Source organism: Anoplopoma fimbria, chromosome 15, assembly GCF_027596085.1.
Source record: "Anoplopoma fimbria isolate UVic2021 breed Golden Eagle Sablefish chromosome 15, Afim_UVic_2022, whole genome shotgun sequence".
In the NCBI taxonomy this organism is placed as follows: domain Eukaryota; kingdom Metazoa; phylum Chordata; class Actinopteri; order Perciformes; family Anoplopomatidae; genus Anoplopoma; species Anoplopoma fimbria.
In genome coordinates, this window is record NC_072463.1 from 18799631 (window position 1) to 18818283 (window position 18653).

Genomic DNA, 18653 nt, shown 5'->3' on the forward strand with positions numbered 1-18653 from the left:
TCTTTCAACTTTTGACCTTTTTAACTGTATATTGATGCAAAGTTTGTAATGTTTCTTTTTTATTAACTACTTTTATACACTTGCATTAGTTGCAGTTCAACAGTATGTGACAAAAATAGCAATGCCACACTATAAAAGTTCTTTGTTACATGTAAAAGTCCTGTATTCAACATTTCTACTTAAGTTAAAAAAAAACATTATAATCAAACTGTACTTAAAGTAAAAAGTAAGAAGTCTGTATACATAATGGGTCATTTCAAAGTCATATATAATAGACATTATCTTACTGGATTATTATCACTGTTGGATTAACATGTAAGCATCATTTTTATGTTGAAGTAGAGGTATAATTTAAGTACTTAGAGTAATAAATCAGCCAGGCAGATATATCGGCTGTTATGCCATATTGCAGATGTAACTGTCGGTATATATGTCTGCTAATAATTAACAAGACATAGCACTACAACAATGCCCAAATATGTTTGAGGTAATGTAGAAACGGTCTCTCCATAACATTGTTTGTTTACCTGAGAGAACTGACAAGCTTCAAGTGTAAAATGTATGTACCTTGGTCACAAATACAAAAAAAAATGGAGGTAGCCATATCAAGATCTTTTGATTATGTAATGTATTTATATTTTTTAGGAATAACTAACCACTATATTGAGCAAATATTTAAGGCCCAAATATGGGTATCACCTCAAAAATCCAGTATCTGTTTGTCTATACTTGATAGACTTTTCAATAGTTTCACATTTGTTATAGGCTCATCGGATGTTTGGAAAGAATATTTGCATATGCAAAGTAATTAGCCGACAAGTCAACTCCTGACATCTGTCTCTCCTTTTTCAAGAGAATATCTGTTCAATCTTTTATTCATTATATTACATTTGAATAGCTGCTGAGGATATTTTTAGTGCAACTATGGTGCTACATGACTGACAACGTCCTTTCTAGGGAGATAGGCTTCAAAAGGTATGCTGTAGTATTTTAAAATCCATGCGTGGGAAGCTGCTTTCTATGAGCTCCAGTGGGACTTAATGCCATTTCTTTGAAAAATAAAATCATTTTTGCAGGTTAGAGTTTTAGTCATCTGGTGAGTCATCGTCACTATAGACGATCTTCGCCTTCATTCGCAGCCATAGGACTTTGTTTATCTTGTGTCTCATGTTGGCTCAGTAGAGACAACAGAACGGAAAACATTTGGGCTTAAAGTCAAAGTAAAGGACTGCTTTGCCCTGTTAACCAGCTGATATTGATATTACAACTGCTGCATAGAATAGACTCGATCAGAGATTCAAATAATGTTGATTTATTTTGTGTGTAGAGATTATGAGACACAATTAATAATTACACTGCATTAACATATCCTACCCCAAATTAAATACATAGTATATATATAATAATTTGCTTTCAATTATAATCGAACAAAACCTCTGGTGAGCATGTGTAGATATGGAATATTAATGCAACGGAAATACTTTTTACATAAGCCCATTACCCACTAGATGGCGGTCTAGTTCCAATTTAAGGTATTAATCTCCAGCGAAATTTACATTTTTTTCCACCAGATAAATTCAGGAGGTTTAGGGCACTTTCAGTGAAGCCACAAAGTCACGATGTTTCATCCATCTTCATTTATTCATTATTTCAGCCCACACATTTATGTTGCTCTTAGTATAAGTAAAAAAGCAGGAGAATGATCACCCCAGTCTCTACAATGTGTTAAGATAATCTCCCCACACATAACAAGGATTTTATTCTGCTTATTTTATATAAGACTGTCAATTATTATTTATAACTGTCACTCTAAAAAAAGAAATAGCAAACCTTTTTTTTAAAAAATACAAATTAAAGGTTATTATTAAGTTGGGTGTGTTTCCCCCTCCACTTCCCCCTTGCTCTTAGTGTTGATATGAAGGGGCTTGTAGTCAACAGGTTAAACCAGTTTACAAAGGCCATGACCTCTTGTCTTTCACATTATCATGACACCAGTTTCGTCCACCAGGCCCCATGAAACAGCCAAAGGACTATTTTCACTGAGGACTCTTTGTAACAGTAGGAAAAGCACAGGTTTAAATAAGCAAATTAATGATGACTGAATTCCATTTAGTTGCTTCAGTTTCAGGGTCTTGGTGTAATAGGATGACGGATGACTGTAACACTGTCATGGCTTACTGGGAGACACTGGGAGAACAGAGACACAGTTGATGTTATTAGTTACAACTGTTATCTCCTACTTTGGCAATTTGTTAAGCCTAATTTGTATAGTCCATGTTGGTCATACCGACAACTGTAACTTCCTGAACACCACTGCATCTCTCCAACCCTGTCTCTCTCTCTCTCTCTCTCTCTCTCCTGGCTGATGGTGCCTTATTCCAGATGTTTAGATCTGGATCTTCACCCTCTAGAAGAGCCTCTTCTATAGTCTCTCCCTGTATCTGTTTGTGTTTTTTTTGTTTATCTGTGTGAATGATGTGCTTGAGTTTTGTCTCGTGTGTCCTCTTCCAGATCTCCATGGAGAAGAAGGCGCTAGTGTGTCTCTGGCCTGTTTGGCGGAGAGTTTACTTATCAGAATTGATGGACTAAGGACAGAGGGTCTGTGTGCTGTATAGATTGTAAAGTCCCTTGAAGCAAATTTATGACACGTGGTATTAGGCATTATAAATTAAACTGACTTGACCTTCTTGTCATGTGTGTGCTCCTCCTGCTTTTGCTATCTCCTTCAGTTCCTTATGTGTTTTGTCATGTTTGTACTCATCTTCCGCAGTTGCAGCAGCATAGTGCAGTCCGTAAGGAAAATGCAAGTTCAAGCCTGCCTCATGCAGCTGATCTTGCACTCTCACTGCTGAGACATAACAGAAATGTCTTGCCAGTTGTACATTATAAAGCAGTTTCCAGTGAAGTATGTTATACTGAGACTTTTATCAAGTAAGAATGGGCTAAATGGCTTTAGTGTATAACGTTGTTCGTAGAAAATGGAGGTTATATCCTCTTGATTTTGAGATTCAGCTTCAAAATCATTACATTTGTCTGCCTGCTAAAACTTTATATTTTACATTTTTTTAGCTGAAAAAAGCAAAATCAATATGGGATAGTGTATTTTACCTGCATTCCACTCATCATTGTCCTCCTAATCAAGAGACAAACCTCCTAATATTTCATACATTTAGTGTATATCAATGCCAGCCTCTACTGGCTCTATGTTTTAAGATATAAGACGAATCATTTTTGTCTCTAATACAAAGAAGAGAGGAGCTGTGTTTGCCGGCTGTGTGAGTGACACTTTCCTCATGCAGCACAACACGACATCACCCAGGGGAGGCCTGTGGCGGAGCCGCAGCCCCAGCTCTGAGGTCTGTTTTGGGCTGTGCAGCTTGAGTCAGGTGAGGGATGGTTGTCAGGTGAGCGCCACACTGGGCCAAGCCTCGGCCTCGCTGTGTGGCACTGTGTATTGCAGCTGGCCAAAAGACAGACTGTGAGCCCTGGCTGTCAACATCTGCTCCAGAGACTGTACCATCTGCCCGAGGCCCGGGGGGAGCACCTCTCCCCGTCTCAGACCAGCTGCAGAGCCCCAGAAGTGGACCTGAGCAGTCCTGCAGAGGCAGAGAACACAGCCAAGACGGAGTCAGAGCTTCTGTGTGCTGGAACATTTGTCTCACACACTTAGCTGTGTTTTATCTGCTGGGTGCAATCATAGTGAGGTTTAGATGATAACAAAATTCCTGTTTACTGGCAGAGTAAAGGTACAGCCCACTGATGTAGCTAGTGCAACTTAAAGGAACTCAGAGGTCAGAGATAGCCATGTAACATACTAATGGATGTGGCAAATGTTCATAAAATTTAAGTAACCTTTTATGAAACGTGCAAGATAAAGGAACAATGGAAAAAGACAAGGAATGAAAGAATATGATAAGGTGGAAATAAAAAGATTGGGAAGGACGTTTGTGGGAAAAACAATGCAGAAGCAAAGAATGGAAAACAATGAGAATCGCTTTTCCTTTCTCAGAAACTCTCCTGATCATTTTCATGCTGTGGATATGTCTAGATACAATAATCAATATTTTGCACCCGGTTTATTAAGCCAAATCTATGAGTTATTTCTTGAGTTCTGGGCTCCTAAGTTCATTTGTCTTCAAGGTCAGAGCTAAAAAGATTTTACAAAAAAAAGTCTGAGAGACAGCTTTTTGTTAAGACCTTTTATTTCATCAATTTGAAAGAAACAAGTAAAAACAGTGTACAAAGTTTATATTATTTGTTTACTAAAGCTGGTGTCCTCAGTCTCAGGAATATGGGAGGGCAGGTACAAAAAAGTTGAAATAAAAAACAAAAAGTATAAAACGAATTTCCCTATTTTCAAAAGGTGACAGCAAAAGGGTGAGCGTGCATAGGAATAAGAAACAATCAAAAACTGAACAAAAGGTTTGCAAACGATCGAAGTGAAAACAATAACATAAAAACCATTACATTCAACAACGTATGATGCACTTTTTTGAAAAATGATTATCTGTCATCTTAGAAAAAAAAATTAAAAATCACTGAAGCGCTTTTGGAAACTAGTACACTTTGAAACAGGACTTTCAGTTTCCCAAGAGTCTCAGTTTAGCCTCAGCTGTCCTAAAAGGGGGGGGGAATCCCCAAGCAATTCTTGTTTTATTTGTATCCACAACATTTTAATTTAAATTATAAAAAGAAACTAATTTAGTCTTTTACCAACCATAAAGTAAACAAATAAGAGTCCAAATACAATCATTTTGGGGGCAGCAAAGTGCATATCATTGGCACAGTAAAACTCAATTTAGTCAATGCTGGTCTCATATAAATAACTCAGAAACTCGTGAAGGGACAAAAGGGCCCTGAAGTAGCAAATCAAAGATGACTCTTTGTGTGTTTCCCCTGAAGCCTAGTTTGTTTGCAAAGTATTCCTAAAGAAACGTTGTATGTTAAAGTGACCTCATTGAGGCTGCAGTGAATGCACTGGGTGGTAAAACACCCAATACTGTACTGTACATGGAGGAAAAAGCCCAGAGTAGAGAAGAGTTTCTGATGGGTCAGCAGTAACTGACCCTGATCAGAAGGAAACCAGGAGGTGTCTGCAGCACAGCGTCAAGATAGGAAGGCATCAGGAACTATAAGCACTTACTTCAAGGGGGCCGGAGGAGCTATTTATTATCCTGAACAGGAATCTAGGGGTCTCTCAGTGACTGATGTGAAAACAGTCAAGAGGAATCCATTGTAGGACAGCTTTTACCTTAATGATTAATCACTCTGCATATGTTTTTGCTTGTCTGCCATTCCTCACATCAGACCGGATTGCACAATTGACTCATCAGACTCATTGTGGTGTAGCGTGATAATACGACGGACCGATTGGTGTCAGTTTTGCATCAGGGTAGTAGAAAAGTGATAAAAATCCCCTCCAGCAGATGGTGTTTCAGTCTTAGCAGAATCAGCCATGTGTTACAACACGTAAGTATGCAGAATGATTGACTTTATTTGACACGGTACATTCACTTTAGAAGCCAAAAATGTCTCGAAGTCTGAATGCTGTTTGAATTGTTCAGAAGTCTTAGAGAAGAAAACATGGATTTATTACCCACTCAACAAACAACACACACTCTCTGCTCAAACGATCTTTTTTTGGTCCACACTATGCATGTTTCTATTTGAAATGGTTGATTCGTATTCACTTGTATATTTTCAATACAAAAATTCACATCAGTGGCCTAATTTGTGCACAACATGACTACATTTCCCCATTCATTATGGTGTATGGATGCCTGCTCAGTATACAACATAACAACTAGGAGATGCAGGGTAGTGTTAACGCTCTCTCTCCGTGGTCAGTCTTCAAAGGCCTCACAGAACAACCACAGGTATCTTTGTTTTGTCTTGAATTTCCTCCTTCCTGGAAATCACAACTTGCAGATTGTAAATGTTACATCCACCAACGGCATCTGCAGACAATGCAGGGAGGATGGGGCTGTGGCCCCGGTCTTTTGAGAGTGCAGTCGGGTGGGGTGAGGGGAGATGGTGGGACCAAAGGAATCTATGAGAGTCCTTTAGGCCGTCCCACTGGCAGAGTAGGAGAACTGGGGGAAGTGGGGTCTCCGCTCGCTGTCGAATGACTCCATACTGTCCTCTGAGGATAGAGGACAAACAACTGCTTATTTCTTGTCAAACTCAGGGTTGGTTAATATCACAATGCATACTCTGAGACATTATAACGGTCAGTTTTTTCCACCCCACCTATACCATGGCCACTCCCCCTTTAATATCTGTGTGTATTAATAAGAGTTAAACCATTGTGAGCAATGCTGCTGACTGTTTTATGGCAAAATAACATTTTAGTTTGACTTTAGCATCAATATGCTGCAGTTTCTTAATTTGTCTGGTACTTTAATACTGGAAAGAAAGAAAGAAAGAAACATTATTGGCTGATTATTTAATCAAACATTTACAATATTCAAGAAAAACATGTGAACTGGGATAATGGTTATATAATTGTATATACAGTAGTGTGACTGTGGGTTTGAACTTAATCACCTACTCCTGGTAGAAGTAAATATGATTCTCATTATTTCTAAAAGGTGGGAGATAAAATGTTGCATTGTAATATCAGAATAGATATTGTCTTAGTTTAGTTTATTGTAATGTTGTAGTAAGATCTAAAAAGCTGCAACATAGTAACAAGAAGTTGTGTAATTTACTTGATTTAGTCAATATCGTAGAGTCTAATTATTTTCTTAAACTGTGTCGTCTCTGCTTTAATAGACTAGCTGTTATTCACATGCATTTGATGCCTTTGTGATGCATTACACTAGTTTTAATGGCACTGGCTCTCCAAGAGAGGTGAGACTCCTCTCAGGGGAGCTTTGTACGCCTGCAGAATGTTTTCTTTAGTCACATTTTATGGACTCCTCTAAACTAACTCAAGCCTCACACCAAGAATGCATCTCAAAGTTCTGTACAGAAGAAAATACCCAAGATTGGGTAACCTTTATAACTGAATGAATTTGCTTGGAAACAGGGACATTCATTTTAGGGTTTTCACATGAAAACAAATTCAGTGAGACTGAGTAAGTAACCCCCTTTTTCATGGATTAGTAATTAAGTAACCCACGGGAAAAAAAAGTCTGCTTTCATCTCCAGTGAATTTAAAGTGTAATTCCTCATTCTTAATAAAGTCTCACAGGAGGTGGAGGGGAATTTATGATACAAGTTAGTTGGCAATTCATCTTCTCCTGCACACTGCTCAGCTCACATCTGCCTTACCGTCACACTCAACACTAAAGCTTCACAATAAGGAATGTCTGATGATTTGACTTTGTGTTATAACACATAAGTAAAGTCGCATTAAGTGTGCTGTATGTGTGGGTGTGTATGGTTTGCTGGTACCTTGTCCGGGAGGCGTAATAGTGATGGTCTGTGCTGTGAACTCCTCGTCAAAATATCGAGTGTCCGTCTCCGAGGTAACTTGGGGCTTAAACGGCGGCACCAGCTGTTGGAGAGGAGAAGAGATACAAATATATCAGCACATCAGGGGCGTCAGTCAGTTTGGTAACAGTTGTCCTCCTGATGGCGGTCTACATCTTATCTAGATGGTGGCAGTGACGCAACTTTATTGATCCCTGAGGGAAGTGATGTTTTTCTGAGCTTGGTGTCCTTAAAGTGATGACAAATTCAAGAAAATGAGGGTGAAACAAAGCAACTGACCTTCTTCTCATACACGTCTTGCCATTCGATTCCTGCGAAGAACTTGTGCTGCATGATTTCCTTGGCATCGTCAGGCCCTCCACCTAACCTGGAAGACAAGCACAAAAGGACAAATCATGATGTTTAGCCGCAGTTCATTTTATTTCTACTTCTAATACAATTATTTTCACTTTTCCAGCTATATTATCATAAGAAAAGCTCATATCAGTAATACATTTTTGAATCATAAAACAATTGTATGTACTAGATACAGTAGAGGCTCCTTACCTCTGCATTGGTTCCTTCTTAAGAAGTCCCGAGAGCAGCGAGCGTGCCTCGGGGCCGAGAGTCCGAGGAAAGCGGATGTCTTCCATGAGGATGAGCTCAAACAGCTTCTCATGGTCCTGGTTGTAGAAAGGCAGTCTGCCGCACATCATCTCGTACATTACCACCCCCAGACCCCACCAGTCCACAGCACGGCCGTAATCGTTGTCTTCTAGCACCTTGGGGATGAAGAGGGGTGTAAAAGTTTATTTAATGCAGCTGTTGGGATGCTCATGAGTAATTTTAACTACGTGGGGAGTGGTTATAGTATGTTGGTATTATATTTTCTTTATACGACAACAGTACTGTCTTATCCTATAGTAAAACAGTATATATTTGATCTACCTTTTGCACCCAAAGAAAATGTTTGATTGCTCTGGCTTTGTGGTGACGAAAAAAGGTTATGTTTAGACATCAGAGGGCTGTGAGGACAGCAGCTCTTTAGGCTGAATATACTGACCCTAAAGCAACTGTCCCCCCATCACCCCACCCCCCCACCAAAATCACCTGCTCCCCCCCCCTCCTGGCCTGGTCTTTTGAGGCAGCCTCAGCCAGCACTGACTCACATCTCACATTAGGAGCATGGGTAGAGTTTCCCCTGGAGCCCTGCATATTTAATCACCACAGGACCTTCCACACAAACACACACATACAAGCAACAGAGGTGTGGGTCGCTTAAATAAGCAAATGTGTGGCAACAAACACAGACCAGTCCTACAAACAAACCGCTCAATGAGCACAACCAGAGTCCAGCCAGTGAGGGAGAAATATTCAGTCTTATTATCTCCATAGGATGACTTTTCTCGACAGTTCTTAATGAGAAAAAAATCCTCCAGTATAGTGCTCACTGAACATGCGCAACCTGTTGCATGACTAATGTGCTGCTGAGCGGAGTTGTTCCAAGGTCTCCGGGGACATGTACTGGATTATACCTCGCCAGGCGGATGTTGAAGGTGAAATCAAGACAAGGAGAACAGTCTGTTCTCTTAAACCTTGAGCAGCGTGATGCTGGGCAATTCAGACCTAAGAATAGAAACTTCGGTAAAAAGACGTGGGCGGATTAATAGAATTAGATATGGACACAACAGTGCACGGGCCAAGAGAGAGGGGTCCTGGAAAACAGATGGACGGATGTGTCCGTAAAAGGAACAAAACTACTGCATGTGTGTGCACGCGCACGCAGCCGCGCATGTGTCAGTGGGCACTCCGCCTGGCGCTGCGGTGAGTGGTGAGCATCGAGGAGGAGGATTGGGAGGGCAGGGGGAGTAACGTGAAGCCGGTGTGGGGCTAGGATTACTGGGCCGTCTCTATTTCCAGCGCCGCTGTCGTGTGATTCACACCGTGCGACAGCTGGGCCCGCAGCTGCCCCATATATGTAGAAGAGCGCCACAGCTGTGAAGCTGCCAGGAGCGCAGGAGCCAAGCTCATCCCTCATATACGTAACCAGGACTGCTTGGGCCCCAGCCCCAATCTAATACTGTTACACTGCCCCAAAGGAGCACAGACAGGGGGAGGAGAGAGAGGATAAAAGCACAAACACTTGCTGCTGCTGCTCTGAACCTCTCCTCTGTATACTGCACTTTTTTTTGCTCACAAAGTTCTGCACTGACAGCCATTAATCTTCCAAGCTTGTGAATCCAGATCAGCTTGAGTGGCTGGATTAAACCTGTCCACATTTTTCTTTGTACATATTCCCTAAAAGCCAATTCCAGCCAATAATGTTTTTCTTCTTGTAACTACTTAATAAAAGTGACAAAGTGAATTTGTCCCACTCTTTCCTCCAGAGACAAACTGGTCCGGCAGATTGGGCCTCTCCTCCCTCTCGCTCCCCCCCTGCTCTGGGTGGAATATTCCCAGACGTTACAGCATTCCTGTGCAGCACACACAACAAGGTCATTGTTTACTGCAGAACAACCTGTAACACTGCCTGGCCCGCACTCCATAGAGACACTCGCCAGCGACCCTGTTGCCATGGCAACGCCCCCTGATGTCTCCCTGCTCACCGCTGCCGGAGCTGTCACAGACTGTGCTACCCTGTGGCGGAGCAAAGAGGGCTAGACAGAGTTTAGGATGGACAAGTGGGGAGCTCTATAAATAGGTTTATAGAAGTACAGAAAATACACATTTTATTTCACTGTTATCCAGGGGGGGGGTAAATATTCACCCTCTAGCCCAGCCCTTTGCCTTGATGGCCTAATGCTGATGGTTGGAGGAAGGTTCCGTTTGACTGATGAAAATAACGGGTATATGTTCCTATGAGTGGGCCTGAAGCACTGTGGGATAGCTCCGGCTCTGCCCAGGTCAGGCAAGGCATCCAGGGCAGCAGTGGGGGTGTGGCTCCCCTGGTGACACACAACAGCTGTAGCCAATGTGATCTTTCCCCCCCCCAAGGCGGAAGCTCACGTTTCCTGAGGCGCTGCAAACCAATCACCCCAGGCTAAAAACAACGATACGGCAACTGTGTCAACATGGACAACCTTCTCCCGGAAAACATTTTTACGGCAACAGGCAAGGGGCTAGAGCAAACACTCATGTACTTACCACACACTCACAAAGCAAAATCGGGTTACACGGCCCACTCCGACACTTGTCATACCTGCACGGAATAGGGAGTAGCCACACCCCTCCCCATACAGCAAATATGAGAGCAGGCTGCCCTGCCCTGGGCACACGGCACACTCATTAACTCACAGACTTTAGCTAGAGATTAGAAAGGCATTTTGGGACAGCTGCCCTTTCTTCCACATGCTTCTATCCACTGATATCCAACAACACACGTTGCATTTTTGTCCGGAATCTACTACTGTTTATTAAGTGATATTATAACCGGGTAGGGAATGAAACATATTAAATGCACATGCTTCCTTGTAGGACACAAAGGGTCTCTGAATGGTTTGATCTCAAGACAGCGCCATCCTCCGCACAATCATTGAAGAATGGTGTTCATCCCCCCCATAGGGATTCAGAGACTTTGAAGATGTGTTCTGGCAGCTTTAAAGTGACCTGAAAGGTTACTTCATGTTTGCTTTTGTTATCCATCTGTATGTGCAAACATAAAATGCTTTGTTGCAAGAAAGGGTAAAGTTAAAATTTCAGGTAACTAAATCACTGCAGTCGTTACCTCAGGTGCTAGATACTCTGGCGTCCCACAGAAAGTTTTCATGGTGGCGCCATCTGTGATCCCCTCCTTACACAGGCCAAAATCTGTGATCTTTATGTGTCCGTCTTTGTCCAGCATAAGGTTTTCCAGCTGAGGGGGGAATTAGAAACAAGACAGATGTTAGCATCATCGTCAAATGACTCACTGATTAGGAGAGTTAACAAACAAGAAGGGAGGTGACGGCAATATTAATTCATAAATTCATACAAAAAGATGTGCTTCTGTGTTAGGTGGGGTTCTACTAAATTATTGTGCAAGTATTGAGTGATTTTCTGAAATTTCGGCAAAAGTACAATCTCAATCAATGGCTGTTTCCAAGAACTACCTTTTTCAAAGATAACGCCAGTAACTTTGATGACATTTCATTACTGTTTACCACTCATGTTATCATTTATGTTATCCTTTTTTTGTTTAAATGAATGAATCAACAGGTCACCTACATATGTGTGCATTGTGGTTTTTCTATCTGCTGCTAGGGTGATTGCCTGATGAGATGTGAAAAGTCCCTCCTATCTTGAACTGAATCAGCGACGTTGTGGTAACCCTCTACACCCAAGATCCTTTTATTCAGATTTTTAAGGGCTGTCTAGTGAAGCAGAGGCATGTAATGGTGAATGGTAATATGTCTAGAATGCCTTTTCTACAGTAGAATAAATAGATGGAACCAACCTACTTGAAATATTTGTTTCTATCTTTATTGCATCTTCTCTTTCTCAACAGGCAGCTTTTCCACCACAGCCAAGTATACAAACTTTTACGCAAAAGTTGAAAATTCCCTTAAACACAGGTTAATGGTTACATACCAAATCATGTTTGTGATTACATGTACAAGTAAATTTACTAATTGTGCATCATGCAGTGTCATGACTTGAGGCTGCACGGCCTTTTAATAGTGTGTCCTCCCTCCCTCTCTGTCTCTCTCTCCCTCAGTTAAAGTCACCTGGCAGCTGTAGCTCACACGTGGCCAGCAGCGCCTGGCCAGAGTCAGCACATCCTCCAATCCTGCTACCCTGGCATTTTCAGGAGAACCCTAGCAGGCTGGGAGCCTGCCTCATAAACCCGAGGGAGATGGAGGGAAGGAGGGAGGGAGAGAGTGCTGTGCTGACCTGGCTGCTGTAGTTTTATCAGCTGGAAGTAGTAGGGCTGGATGTGTCCACTGCAACACCAATAACCCCCCACAGCCCTCCTAAAGCCAATCCATCTCTGATCCAGTCTTTATACTTTTGATTAGCTTTTAAACGCAGATATATAAAAATGCGGCAGCTAAAACCTTGCAGCGTCTTTACTTAAGGATGATGGACATTCTTCTCTATGTTATCTAATAGTGCTGTACTGCCAGCATATTAAAATGGCATCAATTACGCACAAAAGTCACACACTAAGAACACTGTGCGCATGCTATAACGGGAGACTGTGGCAACGTGTTCAAAGAGGACTCGTGGTTATTTCTGTCTAGCTGCAGTGAGCGTATGGGCCGAGCCTCCCTCCAGCTGCAGTGAGGTCTGGAGACTGATCCGGGGGAGGCAGATCAATAAGCCCTGGACACTGCCACTGCTCTCGATGGAGGAAAAACCCTATTAATATCCTGCCAGGGGAGAAATGAAGGGATAGGGGGGAAAAGGAGAAAGAGAAAGACAGAAGAGAGGCTGGCAGCGAGGATGAGAGAAAGTGAAGACTTTTCTCCACACATACCTTTAGATCTCGATAGACCACGTTTCTTTCAGCATGCAGGTAGTCCAGCGCTGACACTATCTCTGCACCGTAGAACCGTGCCCGCTCTTCTGAGAATACACGGTCCCTTGACAGATGGAAGAAAAGCTGAGGGGAAGCGGGGGGAAATTGACAGGGAGAAGGCAGAGGACAGAGGAAGAGAAAGTTGTTTAGTACTCTGAAAATAGAAACAGTGACACTGTTCAATAGTATTCTGATGCACCTACAGGTACAGATTTTGTAATGGTTAAAACTGTTTACCTCACCACCGTTTGCATACTCCATGACAAAGCACAAGCGGTCATGTGTCTGGAAGGAGTATTTCAGTCCCTGCAGAAAGAGAACGAGAACGCTCAAAGCAGAACTTGGTGTTGTTTCCAGTGAATTCAAGAGGAAGCTGACATTTAAACTGCCAGTTGTAACATAAAACATCACAATGCTATGACCCTTCAGGTACATTTTTAAAACACAAAATGTCAAGCGAAAGAGAATTTTAAAAACTGCAGCAAAGTGTATCCAGTGTGTTGAGCCTTTGAACCACTGTTGTGTGGCAAACATTGTTCCCATTCATTGCCCTGAGCACATCACATTATGTGTTGCCTCCTCCCACCACTTAGACCTAACATTGTGGAGTAGCTTTTCACTACAACCCACCTCAGACTTACATAGAAAACCCAAAAAATAGAAAAAGGAACGTCCAGTCTACTATAAAAGGCCCAGCAGACTTTGTAAGAACAGCTCTTCAAAACATTCCTGGTAAAACTGCCCCTTTTTTTTTCTGAATGGATGCTGCTGTGTTGGATTGAAGAGGCTGCAGAGGATCTCTGTGAGTTAAAATAAGGTTTGGTTTAGGTATATGGAGGGGCTCCTTACTGTCAAGAACGGATGCTTTGAATTCTGGAGGACTCTGTTCTCCGTGAGTGTGTGCGCCACTTCATCCTGAAAAAAAAAGCCACAAAGAGTGTTTGTGCAACTCTCACAATGGCTACCCATTTAGGTATCAGTCATTGCTCCACTGCCCTCCCCTTAGCGTCTTTTCTCCCCTTTACTCGCTCATTGGCATCCACTCACTTTTGCTACGATCACCTCCTTCTTTAGGATCTTCATGGCGTAGTAGCGTCCTGTGGCCTTCTCCTTTACCAGGATAACTTTGCCAAAAGTGCCTTTTCCCAGGAGTTTGAGGTATTCAAAGTCGTGCATAGTCTGGAGAGCCAGGGGAGAGAAAGTGGCATCTGGTTACGAGAAGAAGCATTAACAAACTCATGCTCTAACTAGCCAGGGCACACAATCCCACTGACAACAACACAGAAGCATTTAAGGCACTATTTTAACCCACCATGCAATTTCCACTCTAATGGTTTGGCCTATATGTGGTTGTGTCTCAGTGGACCTCTGACCCCCCAGTACTAAGGAGAATGTTGAAAATGGTCGTGTGAGGGACATCCAATCCGGTGGCCTTGGACCTTTCTGTCACGGCACATGTGGGGGTTGTGAAACCTGGTGGACACACTATCTGGTGCTAAGCCACCCACGGCTGATGTTGGGAAAATAGCTCGGGAGAGGCGAAGGAAGGTGGGCTTAAGTGGTGTAAGTGCAAATAAGGCAGAGCTGGGTGGAGGAGCGTAGTAATGGTCAACCTGGTAGACCAGACTCAGGGTTGGGAGGGATAAAGGTGGTTGATTTAAACGTTTATGGTAATGGCCACTGAGGTTTATCAATGTGTAGACAGCGAGGAGAGAAGCAGATACACAGCAGTGAAGTTGCCGTACCACTTTCTGTCTAGGCTTGGTCAGGTAGACCTCCATGTCCATGGGGTCCGGAGAGGAGTCCATCATCTCCTCCTCTTGTTTCTGCAGGCCTTCAGCCACTGCTTGGATGGCTTTAGTCCATTCTTCCCTGAGGGAGGCACAGGCAGCAGAGAGATTACATCAGCCCATTTACCATCATGCAAGCCCAGCAGCCCAATCGTGTAATTGTCTTCTTATCAACAGGAAGGCAATTTCAAGTGTGAGTTCTGCCAATAGCCAGTGGACCTTATGCAAGTGCATAACAAGATTTAATGTGTTTGCTTGTGAGTGCTTCTACATTTTAGAAAAACAATGCTGTTAAACTGCATTCTAGCAACAGGGGCGAATTCTCTGCATGTAAATGATTTGTGTTTAACTGCTCTGGGAGCTGAGAAGTGTGTGCTTCTTGCTTGCCTCTCCTCGGGGGTCTCCACGTGGAAGGTGCGCTCGATGACAGTGGTCCACTGCAGGCAGCGGATGATAAATGTGTTGGGCTTGGGCCGTTCCGTCTTCATCAGCTGGCACTCTGACCACAGCCAGGGAGGGAGGGAGGGGGTAGAAAGGCCAGTGTGTAGGGGAGCAGAGGGGAGAGACAGACCCACAGTTATAGCCATTTATCTTTATCGCCACCTGAACAGACACTGTTGGCCAATTTGGAAAGAACAGGTGCACTTTGTTGGAGGAAAACAACTCAGATCCGTAACTTGTCAGCCGCATTAACACTTAACATTTGCTAAAATAAGTTTTGATTATAATTTGGAATTTGTGGAGTATTACATAAAATCCAGAACTCCCTAGAATGAATGAATATATCAATAAATACAAACTCTAATGTAATTCCGCCATTTATCCAAATATACAAAATACATTTTCAAAGACTGACAAATATACTTTTTAATTTGTTGAGCTACTGCTAATTTGTATTTACATATATTTTCATTATTAATTAATCTGCAAATGGCTTTCTCAATTAATTGATGCAAAGTTTTGTAAATAAAATGTCACAAAATAGCGAGAAATACTCTGTATAATATCCCAGTTTGTTTTCTCCAAACACTCAAAAACACAAAGATATCTAATTGAGAATGAACAGTGGAAGAGAGCATGTCATATTGGCGAAATAAACTTTACTTATTCTTATAAAGGATTTATTGAAAAGCATATCATCACATTCATTCCTTCTGTTACGCTCAATTCTCACACTTTTGCAGCAAATAATTGTCTTGTAAGCAGTTTGCAAAAACAATTACTCACAACCGTCTAATAACTGAATTTAGAAAGCAGAGATTTCCATCTGCACCTCCTTCAAATCAACATCTGTTCCCAAATGAAACATGTCAGCAAATATGTCAGAACGTGACACAAAATGGCCTCTGCCTGATAGATGGAGGACAGGGGAGTGGACCACCACTGAGATCCAACATGGCTCCATCAGGCTGAATATGTATTCCAGCTGCAGCAGCCCCGTCAGCAGCAACGCACCATGTGTCCTCTGTGGCGGGGTCGCAGTGGTGACAAAAACCAAAGCCGCTGATGGAGACAGAGCCTCAGAGCGGCGCCCAGATAAATACTTGAAATCAGGCGGCTAATAGCTACGATAACTCAAGAGTGTCGGAGAGGAAACATTTTGTTAAACAAACAGTATGCTGTCTAATTGCTGTGTTCAGTCAACTGCATGGCTTATCACAGCAACTTTCTCTGATGTGAAGATGGAGTGGGCTGGGCTGCTCAGGGCATTATATTTTGTTGTTGTTATTTTCTGTCAGAGTATAAAAAGCTAGAATTTTGGGAGGGGAGACACACACAGAGAAGAGGAATGGCATCTGATATATTAACGTAAGGAGCCAGACATCCTGCATGCACGTTCAGTTACGAAGCTCGCTTTGCCCTGGAGCAGTGCTCTTGTGGAAAGAAAAACAAGCAGTGAAGCTGTTGAGATGAGACTACAGCCAATTTGCTAATGTCCCCACTCATAATCATTTACAGTGACCTACAATGATAAAGGTATATCTGGTTATAATATTAGAGAGGACTCGCTTTCAAACTTTGAAAACTAGGGCATGCTTTGATAGAACGTTTTTTTTCCTGTTAACTTTTCAGGGTGGATAGAGAATCCAGATAAATGTAACACCAAAACAAGTATGTGAACATATCTGTTACCACAATGCAATAAAAACAAGAAAGCAAAAACAAAATATGGCAAAACAAGCAGCCAAGGAACAGAGGGGGAAAAATTGTAATGGTTTCTCTGAAGTAGATACTTACGTGCGACAGAGAAGTTATTTAAGGGGGTTTCCAGCTGGTCAACATCTTGCGGTCGCTCTTTGTAGCCAATGAATGTACCATCACTCTTCAGGAGAAAATACCTTGGCCTCCAGGTCTTGATGTATTCTCCTGAAATGAGAAAGACATTGAAAACCACAGCGGAGGTTCTGTAAGGAGACGTAACAGAGATTTTCAGAGGGTTTCCGCTCACACACAAAACCTTAAATGAGAAACATCACATGCTCGCACATTCCAACAAACGCTGACTAATGCACAACCATTTTGTTTACATTGTGGTTTCATGATTAATGACATAACAGTTTTGTCCTTTCTCTTTCTGTTTTAATTCCCAGAGGTGCAACCCATTTCCTCCAATCTAATTACTATGCTGTACACTAGTGCTCCATAAAATGACCACCTTGTCCCCATCTCTCTTGTAGTGTAGGTCAGCTGCAGGACAAATGGTGGTTTTAGTCGGAGTCAGGACCCTCCCCGGTCCCGTCTGTCCGCATTCCAGCAGTCACTTGCAATGTAGACTTGAGTTGAATATTCAAATGGACCAAAACTTTCTATCCTCGGACCGTTTCCATGTACTGGCAAGTTAAATTTAGGCTCTCCGCTTTGTTCGGAAAAAAGTTATCCATCTATTTTAGACAAAAATAAAGAAATAAAAAAATTCAACCTCCAGTTAATATAATTTAAACTTAAAAGAACTCCGCCAATTTAGCATTGCACTCCTAGAACACCGTTGGACTTAAGATGGACAGTTTAAAACACGAAGTATCAAAATCACAAAAAGCTGAGTTGTCTTTTTTATTCCACACATTCTTCTTCCTTGTTGAAGCCTGGCACCATGATTACCCACAATGCAACTTGACAGTCAACAGTTTAGCTGGAGATTCACATGTGCTGTGCTAGTAGCGGCTAATGAAGCCTCGTTCTGCAAGCCTCGAGAAGAGATGGGAAACAAGCTACAGTTGTCTAGTAAGCTCACTTCTCTCCAGTGCCAGAAACACAGATTTTCTTTTCATTTTCAAATTTGCAGCCATCAGCCCAAACCCACACTGCCTCAAATGAGACAATCTATCCAATTTTGCATAGCCAAAGAAACGGTGAAGATCTCCTTTACATTTACAGTTAGGGTATCTATATTTTAGTTAAAAGGTTTTATAAACCACAACCACAATTCTGCTTATTTCCCATCAATTATTTTGTAACACCACGACATAATTGCAAAAGCCTCAATTTTACTTCAAATAAAACTTTCCATAACTTCGGGCCATGTGCGTGCATCCCATTCACTTAGACAAACTAGCATTGACCACATCAATCTCTCGTAGGCAGACAAAACTCAATTTATTCCGGTGATGCTTCAGGAAATGTTGCGCCAGATGTTGTGCAGACGAGGGAAAAAAATAGCTTACATACCATAACAAGGCAGCGGCACACAGTGGAGGGACTTGAATATTTATACAGGAAAAGTGTAATTTATTTTTAATTACGGAGCTGCATATTAACCCCATGCAGAGCTGTAGCAAGCTGTCCTTAATTGCCCCATTTCCTCTAACACAGAAGTGTGGCGTGTGTGTGAGGGAGAGAGAGGGTGTGAGTGTGTCTGTATGGGGGAGGTAGGAGATCTGTCAATATAAGCTTCTGTTACCATCCTTCAAACCCGCACCTCTGACTGATGAAACGGATTACGGATCAGTCCG

At 42.2% G+C, this 18653-nt stretch overlaps 1 protein-coding gene across 1 annotated transcript in view; it reads right to left on the reverse strand.

Annotated features, from left to right (window-relative positions):
• Positions 1-4184: 4184 nt before the first annotated feature.
• akt1 (v-akt murine thymoma viral oncogene homolog 1) overlaps positions 4185-18653 on the reverse strand; it is a 30705-nt gene continuing 16236 nt past the window's right edge. The window contains exons 3-14 of the mRNA XM_054614207.1: positions 16942-17070; positions 15091-15202; positions 14659-14785; positions 13961-14092; positions 13763-13828; positions 13151-13219; positions 12872-12997; positions 11141-11269; positions 7984-8198; positions 7717-7804; positions 7399-7501; positions 4185-6142 (exon numbers count right to left, since the gene is read on the reverse strand). Coding sequence (XP_054470182.1) covers positions 6063-6142; positions 7399-7501; positions 7717-7804; positions 7984-8198; positions 11141-11269; positions 12872-12997; positions 13151-13219; positions 13763-13828; positions 13961-14092; positions 14659-14785; positions 15091-15202; positions 16942-17070 — 1376 coding nt within the window. The 3' untranslated portion in view covers positions 4185-6062. The remainder of the gene's footprint in view (positions 6143-7398; positions 7502-7716; positions 7805-7983; positions 8199-11140; positions 11270-12871; positions 12998-13150; positions 13220-13762; positions 13829-13960; positions 14093-14658; positions 14786-15090; positions 15203-16941; positions 17071-18653) is intronic.